This window comes from Balaenoptera musculus, chromosome 3 (genome assembly GCF_009873245.2).
Source record: "Balaenoptera musculus isolate JJ_BM4_2016_0621 chromosome 3, mBalMus1.pri.v3, whole genome shotgun sequence".
In the NCBI taxonomy this organism is placed as follows: domain Eukaryota; kingdom Metazoa; phylum Chordata; class Mammalia; order Artiodactyla; family Balaenopteridae; genus Balaenoptera; species Balaenoptera musculus.
The window spans coordinates 114,364,053-114,379,780 of NC_045787.1; the positions used below are offsets into that span (position 1 = coordinate 114,364,053).

General features: G+C 36.2%; 1 protein-coding gene across 1 annotated transcript in view; it reads right to left on the reverse strand.

Annotated features, from left to right (window-relative positions):
- Nucleotides 1-498: 498 nt before the first annotated feature.
- NME5 (NME/NM23 family member 5) overlaps nucleotides 499-15,728 on the reverse strand; it is a 51,277-nt gene continuing 36,047 nt past the window's right edge. Inside the window, exon 5 of the mRNA XM_036848624.1 lies at nucleotides 499-653. Within this exon, the coding sequence (XP_036704519.1) occupies nucleotides 570-653 (84 nt within the window). The 3' untranslated portion in view covers nucleotides 499-569. The remainder of the gene's footprint in view (nucleotides 654-15,728) is intronic.

Genomic DNA, 15,728 nt, shown 5'->3' on the forward strand with positions numbered 1-15,728 from the left:
TCTAATACAATTTTCTTATTAGAAAAAAAATCATACCCTAAACCAGTATTTTATTTTAGATAATGTTATCTGCTGCACGAAATAGTTATTCTTTTAAAATTTATTTTTAAGAAATAATTTAGGGGCTTCCCTGGTGGTCCAGTGGTTAAGAATCCGCCTGCCAATGCAGGGGACACGGGTTCAAACCCTAGTCCGGGAAGATCCCACATGCCGCGGAGCAACTAAGCCCGTGTGCCACAACAACTGAGCCCGCGCTCTAGAGCCCGCGAGCCACAACTACTGAGCCTGTGTGCCTAGAGCCCATGCTCCACAACAAGAGAAGCACCTCAATGAGAAGCCTGCGCACCGCAACGAAGAGTAGCCCCCGCTCCCCGCAACGAGAGAAAAGCCCACGTGCAGCAACGAAGATCCAATGCAGCCAAATATAAAATTAAAAAAAATTTTTTTTTAAAAAGAAATAATTTATTTCACATGTAGTTACTTAAACCCTTAGGAGTTACTTCTTTCTTAAGTAGAAGCATGCCTTTTACAGTGAGATAGCTCGTGATTTGTTCTTTGAGGGCTTTATTTTAATAAGGTTCTTCTGCAATTGGATGATGACAAAGTTTGGGTTTGTTGGGATTATTTTTCAGCAACCAATCAGCCAGCCAAATCTATGGAAAAAGGAAAAAAAAAACCCTTACGTTAATTAACGTTTACATATTTCTTCAATATATACTATTTCCATTTAAAACAGTTTCCAAAATCACTTTAAGAATAATAAGAAAATGACCATTAAAAATTGAAACAGGGGGCTTCCCTGGTGGCACAGTGGGTAAGAATCCACCTGCTAATGCAGGGGACACGGGTTTGAGCCCTCGTCCGGGAAGATCCCACATGCTGCGGAGCAACTACGCCTGTGCGCCACAACTACTGAGCCTGCGCTCTAGAGCCCATGAGCCACAACTACTGAGCCTGTGTGTGACACAACTACTGAAGCCCACGTGCCTAGAGCCTGTGCTCTGCAACAAGAGAAGCCACCGCAATGAGAAGCCCGCCCACCACAAGGAAGAGTAGACCCCACTCGCCACAACTAGAGAAAGCCCACGCACAACAACAAAGAGCCAACGCAGCCAAAAATAAATAAATAAATAAAATAAATTTAAAAAATAAAATTAAAACAATAAGTTTTACATTAGGCAATATTGTCAAGTATAGATCCAAATTGGAAAGGAAGGTAAAATTATGTCCATTCACAGATGACATGACCCTATTATATATAGGCAGATCTCCATCGGTTTATTGCACTTTGCAGATATTGCATTTTTTTTTGTACAAATTGAAGATTTTTGATCACTCTGCATTGAGCAAGATTATTGGCACCATTTTTCCAACAGTATTTGCTCACTTTGTGTCTCCATGTCATATTTTGCTAATTCTCACAATATTTCAAACATTTCCATTATTATTATATTTGTTATGGTGGTCTATGATCAGGAATCTCTAATGTTACTATTGCAAAATAATTATGACTCGCTGAAGGTTCAGATGATGGTTAGCATTTTTTAGCAATAAAGTATTGTTGCACACTTAATTGACTACAGAATAGTGTAACCATAACTTTTATACCCATTGGGAAACCAAAAAATTTGTATGACTTGCTTTACTGAAATACTTGCTTAATTGTGGTGGTCTGGAACCTAACCCACAACATCTCCATGGTATGCCTGTATTTAAAAATCCCAAAGAATCTAAGAAAACTACTAGTGCTAATAAATTAATATGGCAAAGTTGTAGGTTACAAGATCAATACACAAAAATCAGTTGTGTTTCCATATATCAGCAATGAATGATTCAAAAAGGAAATTAGGAAATCACTTTCATTTATAATGGATTTGAAAAAAATATCTAGGAATAAATTTAACCAACTTGTGTCCTGAAAATTATAAAACATTGCCAAAAGAAATTAAAAAACCTAAATAAATGGAAAGACATCCCATGTCCATGGATAGATTTAATAACGTTAAGATGCTAAGATGTCAATATTACTCAAAGTGATCTATAGATTCAACACAATCCCCATCAAATTTCCAAAAGTTGTTTTTGCAGAAAAGGAAAAGAGAATCCTCAAATTCATATGGAATTTCAAGGAGCTCCAAATAGCCAAAACAATCATGAAAATAAAAAATCAAGTTGGAGAATTTGTTCTTCCTAATTTCAAAATCTTCTGTAAAGCTACAGTAATCAAAACAGTGTGGCATATAGATATACATACAGATCAATGGAATAGAATTGAGAGCCAGAAATAAACCCATATATATATGGCCACATGATTTTTGACAATGGTACCAAGTCCATTCAGTGGAGAAGATATAGTTTCTTCAACAGACGGTACTAAGAAACTGGATTTCCACATGCAAAAGAATGAAGTTGGACCCCTATCTCACACCATACACAAAAATTAATTCAACGTTAATCAACAACCTAAATATAAGAGCTAAACCCATTAAAATCTTAGAGGAAAATATAGGAATAAATCTTCACGACCTTGAATTTGGCAGTGGATTTAGATATGACACCAAAAGCAAAGGAATAAAAGAAAAAAGAGATAAATTAGACTTTTGTCAAATATTCAAAAATTCCATGTGTCAAAGGACATCATTAAGAAAGTGAAAGGACAACCTATAGAAGGGGTGCATATATTTGCAAATCATATAAGGGTTTAAAATCTACAACATATAAGAACTCCTACAACTCAACAACAAAAAAACAATTAAAAATAGGAAAGAACATGAACGTGAAGAGACATTTCTCTGAAGAAAATATACAAATAGCCAGTAAACACATGAAAAGAGGGTCAACATTATTTGTCATTAGGGAAATGTAAACCAAAACCACAATGATAGGCCATTTCACGTCTAATAGGACAGTTACAATTATTTAAAAACAAAAAACAAAAAAACCAGAAAAGAACAAGCATTGGCCAGGACATGGAGAAACTGGAACACTCATACATTGCTAGTGGGAATGTAAAATGTTGCAGATGCTGTGAAAAACATTTTAGTGGTTACTCAAAAAGCCAAACTTAGAATTACCATATGACCCAGAAAATCCACTCTTAGGTATATACCCCAAAGAAATTAAAACAGGTACTCAAACAGATACTTATACACCAGTGTTCACTGTAACATTATGTACAATAGCTAGAAGGGAGAAACAACCCAAGTATCCATCAACAGATGAATGGATAAACAAAATATGATATATACATATATAATCAAATATTATTCAACTATAAAAGGGATGAAATTCTGATACATGCTACTACATGAATGAACTTTGAAAGCATTATGCCAAGTGACATAAGCCAGACACACACAAAAACAAATATTATATAATTCCACTTATATGAAATATCTAGAATAGGCAAATTTATGGAGACAGAAAATAGACTACAGGTTACTAAAGGCTGGGGGAAGGAAGTAATGGGGAGTTATTGCTTAATGGTTACAGAGTTTCTGTTTAGGGTGATGAAAAAATTTTGGAAATAGTGATGGTGACTCCACAACATTGTGATTATAATTAATGCCATTGAACTGTACACTTGAAAATGGTTGGGCTTCCCTGGTGGCGCAGTGGCTAAGAACCCACCTGCCAATGCAGGGACACGGGTTTGAGCCCTGGTCCAGGAAGATCCCACATGCCGCAGAGCAACAAAGCCCGTGTGCCACAACTACTGAGCCTGCACTCTAGGGCCTGTCAGCCACAACTACTGCGGCCCGCGTGCCTAGAGCCCGTGCTCCACAACAAGAGAAGCCACCACCATGAGAAGCCCGCGCACTGCAACAAAGAGCAGCCCCCGCTCAACGCAACTAAAGAAAGCCCACGTGCAGCAACAAAGACCCAATGCAGCCAAAAATAAATAAATAAATACATAAATAAACAAAGAAAGAAAATGCTTAAAATGGCAAAGTTTATCTTATTTACATTTATCACCAAAAAACTTGTGAAGTATATACAGAAGTACTGAAAATAACGTTAAAAGCAATTGTTTATTGTGGTACTGTTAGAACATACAGATCCATGTAACAGAATACGTGCCCATGTATAGAATTTAATGTGTGATAAATGAGGCTTCAAAAATCAATGTACAAGGACAACTGGTCAGAAAAAAATCAATTTAGATCTTCATCTTGTAATTTATACAAAAGTAAATTCCAGATGCATAGGAAAGTTAAATATAAAAAAACTAGAAGAATACAATAGTGAATATTTAGCAAAACTTTCAATGGGATAGAACTTCCTAAACTTAAATGGTAAAGTAAAACTCACAATAAGAAAAAAATCAAGGTTTGACTTATTAAATATTATTTAAAAGGCAAAATTAAAATTTAAACAAAAAGGGAAAAAATTTTGCAGCAAGTATGACAAAGGTTGATGTAACTAATATATAAAGAATTCTTACACCTATCCTTCTCAAACTCTTCCAAAAAACTGAAGAGGAAAAAATGCTTCCAATCTCATTCTATGAGGCCAGCATCACGCTGACACCAAAACCAGACAAAAACACCACCAAAAAAAGAAAATTACAGGTCAGTATCACTGATGAATGTAGTGGCAAAAATCCTCAATAAAACGTAGAAAGCTGAATTCAACAATACATTAAAAGAATCATACACCATGATTAAGTGGGATTTATTCCAGGGATGCAAGGATGGTTCAATACCTGCAAATCAATCAACATAATACACCACATTAACAGACTGAAGAATAAAAATCATACAAACATCTCAATAGATGAAGAAAAAGCTTTTGACAAAATTCAACATCCATTTACAATAAAAATTCTCAGCAAAGTGCGTATAGAGGGAACATACCTCAACATAATAAAGGCAATACATGACAAGCCCACAGCTAACATCATAACAGAATTCCTACTTTTGCCACTTTTATTCAGCATAGTATTAAAAGTCCTAGCCACAACAACCAGACAATAAAATAAAATAAAATAAAATAAAATAAAATAAAATAAGGTAATCCAAATAGGAAAGGAAGAAGTAAAACTGTCAGTGTTTGAAGATGACATGATACTCTACAGAGAAAATCCTAAAGATACCACCAAAAAAAAAAAATTAAAACTAATAAATGAACTCAGTGAATTTGCACAATACAAATTTAATACAGAAATCTGTTGTGTTCTATACACTACCAACAAAAAGAGAAATTAAGAAATCAATCACATTTACAACTGCATCAAAAAAAAAAACACCTAAGAATAGATCTAACTAAGGAGTAAAACACCTGTACTCAGAAAACTATAATACACTGATGAAAGAAACTGAAGACACAAATGGAAAGATATGTCATGCTCATGGATTAGAAGAATTATTATTGTTAAAATGACCATACTACCCAAGACAAAATTCAATGCAATCCCTATCAAAATACCCATGGCATTTTTCACAGAACTAGAACAAATAATTCCAAAACTTGTATGGAAACACAAAAGACCTCGAATACTCAAAACAATATTGAGAAAGAAGAACAAAGCTGGAGGTATCACATGCCCTGATTTCAAACTATACTACAAAGCTAGAATAATCAAAACAGTATGGTACTGGGGGCTTCCCTGGCAGTCCAGTGGTTAAGACTCCATGCTTCCACTGCCGGGGGCGCGGGTTTGATCCCACATGCCATGTGGCATGGTCAAAAAAGATAAAATAAAATAAAATAATAAAACGTATGGTATTGGCACAAAAACAGATACATAGATCAATGGAAAAAACAGAGAGCCCAGAAATGAACCCACACTTATATGGTCAATCAACCTATGCCAAAGGAGACAGGAAATACAATGGGGAAAAGACAGTCTCTTCAATAAATGGTTTTGGGAAAACTGAACAGCTACACGCAAAAGAATCAAACTGGACTACTCTCTCACACCATATACAAAAATAAACTAAAAATGGAATAAAGACTTAAACGCAGACAGGAAACCGTAAAATTCCTAGAAGAAAACACAGGCATTATGCACTTTGAAATCAGTCTTAGCAATATATTTTTTAAAAATTTTATTGAACTATAGTTGATTCACAATGTTGTATTATTAGCAATATATTTTTGAATATATCTCCTCAGTCAGGGGAAACAAAAGCAAAAAAACCCAAATGGGACGACATAAAACTAAAAAGCTTCTGCACAGCGAAGGAAACTATCAACAAACTGAAAAGGCAGCCTACTGAATGGGAGAAGGTATTTGCAAACAATATACCTGATAAGAGGTTAATATTCAACATATACAGACGACTCAAACAACTCAAAATCAAAAAAACAAAAACTGAATTTAAAAATGGGCAGAAAACCTGAATAGACATTTTTCCAAGGAAGACAAACAGATGGCCAACAGACACATGCAAAGATGCTCAACATCACTAATCATCAAGGAAATGCAAATCAAAACCACAAGGAGATATTACCTCACATCAATTAGAATGGCTATCATCAAAAGGAACACATAACAAATGTTGGCAAGGATGTGGAGAAAAGGGAACCCTGGTGCACTGTTGGTGGGAATGTAAATAATTGATACAGCCACTATAGAAAGCAATATGGAGGTTCCTCAAAAAATTAAAATCAGAACTACCATATGATCTAGAAATTCCGCTTCTGGGTATTTTTCTGAAGAAAACAAAAACACTAATTGGAAAAGATATATGCACCCCTATGTTCATTGCAGTATTATTTACAATAGTCAAGATAGGGAGGCAACCTAAGTCAACAGATGAACAGATTAAAAAGATGTGACAGAGGGCAGACAGCAGAAGCAAGAAGAACTACAATCCTTCAGCCTGTGGAACAAAAACCACATTCACAGAAATATACACAAGATGAAAAGGCAGAGGGCTATGTACCACATGAAGGAACAAGATAAAACCCCAAAAAAACAACTAAATGAAGTGGAGATAGGCAACCTTCCAGAAAAAGAATTCAGAATAATGATAGTGAAGATGATCCAGGACCTCAGAAAAAGAATGGAGGCAAATATCGAGAAGATGCAAGAAATGTTTAACAAAGACCTAGAAGAATTAAAGTACAAACAAACAGAGATGAACAATACAATAACTGAAATGAAAACTACACTAGAAGGAATCAATAGCAGAATAACTGAGGCAGAAGAACGGATAAGTGACCTGGAAGGCAGAATGGTGGAATTCACTGCTGTGGAACAGAAGAAAGAAGAAAGAATGAAAAGAAATGAAGACAGCCTAAAAGACCTCTGGGACAACATTAAACGCAACAACATTCGCATTATAGGGGTCACAGAAGGAGAAGAGAGAGAGAAAGGTCCCGAGAAAATATTTGAAGACATTATAGTCGAAAACTTTCCTAACACGGGAAATAGCCACCCAAGTCTAGGAACTGCAGAGAGTCCCATACAGGATAAACCCAAGGAGAAACACGCTGAGACACATAGTAATCAAATTGGCAAAAATTAAAGACAATGAAAAATTATTGAAAGCAGCAAGGGAAAAATGACAAATAACATACAAGGGAACTCCCATAAGGTTAACAGCTGATTTCTCAGCAGAAACCCTACAAGCCAGAAGGGAGTGGCATGATATACTTAAAGTGATGAAAGGAAAGAACCTACAACCAAGATTACTCTACCCAGCAAGGATCTCATTGAGATTTGATGGAGAAATCAAAAGCTTTACAGACAAGCAAAAGCTAAGAGAATTCAGCATCACCAAACCAGCTCTACAGCAAACGCTAAAGGAACTTCTCTAAGTGGGAAACACAAGAGAAGGAAAGGACCTACAAAAACAAACCCAAAACAATTAAGAAAATAGTAATAGGAACATACATATCGATAATTACCTTAAACGTGAATGGATTAAATGCTCCAACCAAAAGACACAGGCTTGCTGAATGGATACAAAAACAAGACCCATATATATGCTGTCTACAAGAGACCCACTTCAGACCTAGGGACACATACAGACTGAAAGTGAGGGGATGGAAAGAGATATTCCACGCAAATGGAAATCAAAAGAAAGCTGGAGTAGCAATACTCATATCAGATAAATAGACTTCAAAATAAAGAATGTTACAAGAGACAAGGAAGGACACTATATAATGATCAAGGGATCAATCCAAGAAGAAGATATAACAATTATAAATATATATGCACCCAACATAGGAGCACCTCAATACATAAGGCAATTGCTAACAGCTATAAAAGAGGAAATCGACAGTAACACAATAATAGTGGGGGACTTTAACGCCTCACTGACACCAATGGACAGATCATCCAAACAGAAAATTAATAAGGAAACACAAGCTTTAAATGACACAATAGACCAGATAGATTTAATTGATATTTATAGGACATTCCATCCAAAACAGCAGATTACAATTTCTTCTCAAGTGCACACGGAACATTCTCCAGGATAGATCACATCTTGGGTCACAAATCAAGCCTCAGCAAATTTAAGAAAACTGAAATCATATCAAGCATCTTTTCTGACCACAACGCTATCATAATTAGAAATCAATTACAGGAAAAAAACGTAAAAAACACAAACACATGGAGACTAAACAATACGTTACTAAATAACCAAGAGTTCACTGAAGAAATCAAAGAGGAAATCAAAAAATACCTAGAGACAAATGATAATGAAAACACGATGATCCAAAACCTATGGGATGCAGCAAAAGCAGTTCTAAGAGGGAAGTTTATAGCTATACAAGCCTACCTCAAGAAACAAGAAACATCAAACATCTCAAATAAACAATCTAACCTTACACCTAAAGGAACTAGAGAAAGCAGAATAAACAAAACCCAAAGTTAGCAGAAGGAAAGACATCATAAAGAAAGAGCAGAAATAAATGAAATAGAAACAAAGAAAACAATAGCAAAGATCAATAAAACTAAAAGCTGGTTCTTTGAGAAGATAAACAAAATTGATAAACCATTAGCCAGACTCATCAAGAAAAAGAGGGAGAGGACTCAAATCATTAAAATTAGAAATGAAAAAGGAGAAGTTACAACAGACACCACAGAAATACAAAGCATCCTAAGAGACTACTACAAGCAACTCTATGTCAATAAAATGGACAACCTGGAAGAAATGGACAAATTCTTAGAAAGGTATAACCTTCCAAGACTGAACCAGGAAGAAATAGAAAATATGAACAGACCAATCACAAGTAATGAAATTGAAACTGTGATTAAAAACCTTCCAACAAACAAAAGTCCAGGAACAGATGCCTTCATGGGTGAATTCTATCAAACATTTAGAGAAGAGCTAACACCCATCCTTCTCAAACTCTTCCAAAAAATTGCAGAGGAAGGAACACTCCCAAACTCATTCTATGAGGCCACCATCACCCTGATACCAAAACCAGACAAAGACACTACAAAAAAAGAAAATTACAGACCAATATCACTGATGAATATAGATGCAAAAATCCTCAACAAAATACCAGCAAATGGAATCCAACAACACGTTAAAAGGATCATAGACCATGATCAAGTGGGATTTATCTCAGGGATGCAAGGATTCTTCAATATACGCAAATCAATCAATGTGATACACCATATTAACAAACTGAAGAAGAAATACCATATGATCATCTCAATAGATGCAGAAAAAGCTTTTGACAAAATTCAACACCCATTTATGATAAAAACTCTCCAGAAAGTGGGCATAGAGGGAACCCACCTCAACATAATAAAGGCCATATATGACAAACCCACAGCAAACATCATTCCCAATGCTGAAAAAATGAAAGCATTTCCTCTAAGATCAGGAACCAGACAAAGATGTCCACTCTCACCACTATTATTCAACATAGCTTTGGAAGTCCTAGCCATGGCAATCAGAGAAGAAAAAGAAATAAAAGGAAAACAAATTGGAAAAGAAGAAGTAACACTGTCACTTTTTGCAGATGATGTGATACTACACATAGAGAATCCTAAAGATGCCACCAGAAAACTACTAGAGCTAATCAATGAATCTGGTAAAGTTGCAGGGTACAAAATTAATGCACAGAAATCTCTTGCATTCCTGTATACTAATGATGGAAAATCTGAAGGAGAAATTAAGGAAACACTCCCATTTACCATTGCAACAAAAAGAATAAAATACCTAGGAATAAACCTACCTAGGGAGACAAAAGACCTGTATGCAGAAAACTATAAGACACTGATGAAAGAAATTAAAGATGATACCAACAGATGGAGAGATATACCATGTTCTTGGATTGGAAGAATCAATATTGTGAAAATGACGATACTACCCAAAGCATTCTACAGATTCAATGCAATCCCTATCAAATTACCAATGGCATTTTTCACAGAACTATAACAAAAAATCTTAAAATTTGTATGGAGACACAAAAGACCCTGAATAGCCAAAGCGGTCTTGAGGGAAAAAAGCGGTGCTGGAGGAATCAGACTCCCTGACTTCAGACTATACTACAAAGCTACAGTAATCAAGACAATATGGTACTGGCACAAAAACAGAAACATAGATCAATGGAACAGGATAGAAAGCCCAGAGACAAACCCACGCACTTATGGTCAACTAATCTATGACAAAGGAGGCAAGGATATACAATGGAGAAAAGACAGTCTCTTCAATAAGTGGTGCTGGGAAAAGTGGACAGCTACATGTAAAAGAATGAAATTAGAACACTCCCTAACACCATACACAAAAATAAACTCAAAATGGATTAGAGACCTAAATGTAAGACCGGACACTATAAAACTCTTACAGGAAAACACAGGAAGAACACTCTTTGACATAAATCACAGCAAGACCTTTTTTGATCCACCTCCTAGAGTAATGGAAATAAAAACAAAAATAAACAAATGGGACCTAATGAAACTTCAAAGCTTTTGCACAGCAAAGGAAACCATAAACAAGACGAACAAGGAAAGGTTTTGCACAGCAAAGGAAACCATAAACAAGACGAAAGACAACCCTCAGAATGGGAGAAAATACTTGCAAACGAATCAATGGAAAATACTTGCAAATGAATCAATGGAATCAAATCAATCTCCAAAATATATAAACAGCTCATTCAGCTCAATATTAAAAAAAACAAACAACCCAATCCAAAAATGGGCAGAAGACGTAAATAGACATTTCTCCAAAGAAGACATACAGATGGCCAAGAGGCACATGAAAAGCTGCTCAACATCACTAATTATTAGAGAAATGCAAATCAAAACTACAATGAGGTATCACCTCACACCAGTTAGAATGGGCATCATCAGAAAATCTAGAAACAAGAAATGCTGGAGACGGTGTGGAGAAAAGGGAACCCTCTTGCACTGTTGGTGGGAATGTAAATTGATACAGCCACTATGGAGAACAGTATGGAGGTTCCTTAAAAAACTAAAAATAGAATTACCATATGACTCAGCAATCCCACTACTGGGCATATACCCAGAGAAAACCGTAATTCAAAAAGACACATGCACCCTGATGTTCACTGCAGCACTATTTACAATAGCCGGGTCATGGAAGCAACCTAAATGCCCATTCACAGATGAATGGATAAGGAAGACGTGGTACATACATACAATGGAATAATACTCAGCCATAAAAAGAACAAAATTGGGTCATTTGTTGAGACGTGGATGGATCTAGCAACTGTCATACAGAGTGAAGTAAGTCAGAAAGAGAAAAACAAATATCATATATTAACGCATATATGTGAAACCTAGAAAAATGGTACAGATGAACTGGTTTGCAGGGCAGAAACTGAGACACAGATGTAGAGAACAAACGTATGGATACCAAGGGGGGAAAGCGGCGGGTGGTGGTGGTGGGGGTGTGCTGAATTGGGCGATTGGGATTGACATGTATACACTTATGTGTATAAAACTGATGACTAATAAGAACCTGTCGTATAAAAAAATAAATAAAATTTAAAAATTTAAAAAAAATGATGTGATACATGTACACACACACACACACACACACGCACAGAAATGGAATATTAATCAACCGTAAAAAAAGAAAATTTGCCATTTGCAACAAGATGGATCAACCTAGAAAGTATTATACTAGTGAAATAAATCAGAGAAAGACAAATACCATATGATTTCACTTATGTGTGGAATCTAAAAACCAAAACAAATGAATAAACATAACAAAACAGAAACAGAGTCACAGATAGAGAGAACAAAGAGGTGATTGCCAGAGAGAAGGGGGGTTGGGGATAAGTGAAAGAGGAGAGGGATATTAAGAGATATAAACTTCCAGTTACAAAATAAATGTCACAGGGATGAAATGTACAGCACGGGGAATATAGTCAACAACATTTCAATAACTTTGTATGGTGACAGGTGGTAACTAGACTTAATCATAGTGATCATTCTGTAATGTACAGAAATATCAAATCACTATGTCATGCACCTGGAACTAACATAGTGCTGTAGATTAATTATAATTCAGTAATAAAAAAGGAATTCATACAAAACTCCAACAGATAAGTGGACAAAAGATAAACAGATAATTCACAAAGGAGGATATACAACTAAACAGAGGGGAAAATGTTTAACCTCACCATTGTGTGAGGTTAAAACAATTGAATGGAAGTTAAAACAATTGAATTACCATCTTTAATCTGTTTTTCCTCTTATCAAATCAGTCCCACTCCCACTCGTGTTTTTAACTTATATCTAATACTTATGTGGATGAGGTGAAATGGAAATTATACATTGGTGATCACACTGTAACTTGGGATGGCCCTTTAAGAAAGCAATGTGAGAGTATGTATTGTGACTGAAAATATTCACATTAGAAATAATAATGCAAAACAAAATTAAGAAAATTCTGAAAAAAAGAGTAATTGAAAGGTTTAGAACTATCTGATTTTGAAATATATTACAAACCTATAATACTTAAAACAGTGTGATACTTACAAATGAACAGATGAAATTAACAAACCAAAAAAAAAAAAGAAACCCACTAAATGCATGTAAGAACTTAGTATATATTAACAGTAGATTTTTAAATCGATGAAGAAAATACATACCGTTCAATAAATGGTTTTCATCAATTGAGTAACCAAGTGGAAATAAAATAAAACGTGGCTCTCTACCTCACTCCCTACAGCAAAAAAATATTCCAGATGATCAAAGACATATATGTGGGGGGAGAAAAAGGAAATATTAAAAAGTAGTAGAAGGCAGAATGAGAGAATGTTACTTATAATCTTAAAACAGAAAACCTTCTTCAAATATAACAGAAACCTGGAAGGCATAAAAGAGCTCAACAAATATAGTACAAAAAATTAAAATATATCATGGAAATAGTGATAAACTAAGAAAATCTACTAACGAACAAAATATGTTGGTTAAAATGTTTAATTTCTTAAACATAGAGAGTACCAATACAGTTAGAAAAAGACCTAGACAACCAAGCGCTGGCAAATGGACAAAGGCCTGGGGTAGGAAGTTCACAGAAAAGGAAATGCAAATGGCTTTAAGTAGCATATACTAAAAGATACTCAAACTCACTCATAACAAAAGAAATACAAATTAAGTTACAAGATAACCATTTTTCACCTGTGAGATTGGTAAAAAAAAAAAAACCCCACAAAACTTGAAAAAACATCAGGTACTCTCATTCACTTTTTTTAAATTAATTAATTATTTATTTTTGGCTGCATTGGGTCTTTGTTGCTGCGCGCGGTCTTCTCATTGTGGTGGCTTCTCTTGTTGTGGAGCCTAGGCTCTAGGCACGCGGGCTTCAGTAGTTGTAGCTCACAGGCTCTAGAGTGCAGGCTCATTAGTTGTGGCACCCGGGCCTAGTTGCTCCATGGCATGTGGGATCTTCCTGGACCAGGGCTCGAACCCATGTCCCCTGCATTGGCAGGCCAATTCTCAACCACTGTGCCACCAGGGAAGCCCTCTCATTCATTTTTTTTTTTAATTGGACTGTTAGTTGGTTAGTTAGTTAGTTAGTTAGTTAGTTATGGTTGCGTTGGGTCTTCATTGCTGTGCGCAGGCTTTCTCTAGTTGTGGTGAGCGGGAGCTACTCTTTGTTGCGGTGCGCAAGCTTCTCATTGCGGTGGCTTCTCTTGCTGTGAAGCATGGGCTCTAGGCGTGCAGGCTTCAGTAATTGTGGCACATGGGCTCAGTAGTTGTGGCTCATGGGCTGTAGAGTGCAGGCTCAGTAGTTGTGGCTCTCGGGCTTAGTTGCTCCACAGCATGTGGGATCTTCCTGGACCAGGACTCGAACCTGTGTCCCCTGCATTGGCAGGCGGATTGTTAACCACTGCGCCACCAGGGAAGTCCCCTCTCATTCATTTTTGATCAGAGTATAAAATGGTACAACCACTACAAAAGGTAATTTGGCAATATTTATCCAAATTAAAAATGCACATATCAAAAACATCAAAATAACACTTTTTGACTTAGTATTTTCATTTGTAGGAATTTATTCTACAAATAAATGGTATGCTGACGAATGAAGATATTCACTGTAGCAGTTTGTAATAACAAAAGAGTGGAAACAACCTGAACAACCATCCATATGTGACTAATTAATAAATTGTAGGGAATTCCCTGGCAGTCCAGTGGTTAGGACTCCGCCCTTCCACTGAAGGGGGCATGGGTTTGATCCCTGGTCAGGGAACTAAGATCCCACAAGCCACGTGGCCAAAAAGTAATTTAAAAATTTGTAGAAAATCCATAAAACAGAATGCCATAAGCTGTTCTTTTAAAATGGGGCAATTTTGTTTATGGTGCTATTTAATAATTTATAATACATATTAAGTATATAAGGTAAAAAGCGTCAAATAGTGTGTTTAGTAGCTAGCATTTGTATCTATACGTGTTTTTAAGTACATATAAATAATAAGTATTTTATTTTATGCTTATATATGTATAGAGTTTCTCTGAAAGGATATACTAGAAGCCGGTAACAATAATCAACTCCAAGAAACAACTGGGTAGCTGAGGAAGAGGAATGGAAACGAGAGTTACTTTTCACTATATATCCTTTTGGAACTTTTAAATTTTATACCATATTCTAACATTGCTTATTCAAAAAATTAAACAGCTTAAAAAATAAGTAAGTTCTTTAAGGGATAAAAAGTTTTTAAAAATTTCATGTTTTGAATTATAATTTGACTTTTTGATCTCTTTCCAAATGAAATAATCTCAATGTGTGAAAAGCGTTATACTCAGAGATGTTTATTGTTACAGTATTTATAATAGCAAACAACTCAAACAGCAAAAGAATGGTAAAGGTAACAAAAGAAACATCATGGGGCTTCCCTGGTGGCGCAGTGTTTGAGAGTCTGCCTGCCAATGCAGGGGACACGGGTTCGAACCCTGGTCTGGGAAGATCCCACATGCCACGGAGCAACTGGGCCCGTGAGCTATAACTACTGAGCCTGCGCATCTGGAGCCTGTGCTCTGCAACAAGAGAGGCCGCGACAGTGAGAGGCCCGCGTACCGCGATGAAGAGTGGCCCCCACTCACCACATCTAGAGAAAGCCCTCGCACAGAAACGAAGACCCAACACAGCAAAAAAAAAAAAAAAAAAAAAAAAAAAAAAAAAACCTCCTTACTTGCCCTGCTCAAAGCCATTAAGGGCTTCCCTGGTGGCGCAGTGGTTGAGAATCTGCCTGCCAATGCAGGGGACGCGGGTTCGAGCCCTGGTCTGGGAAGATCCCACATGCCGCGGAGCAACTGGGCCCGTGAGCCACAATTACTGAGCCTG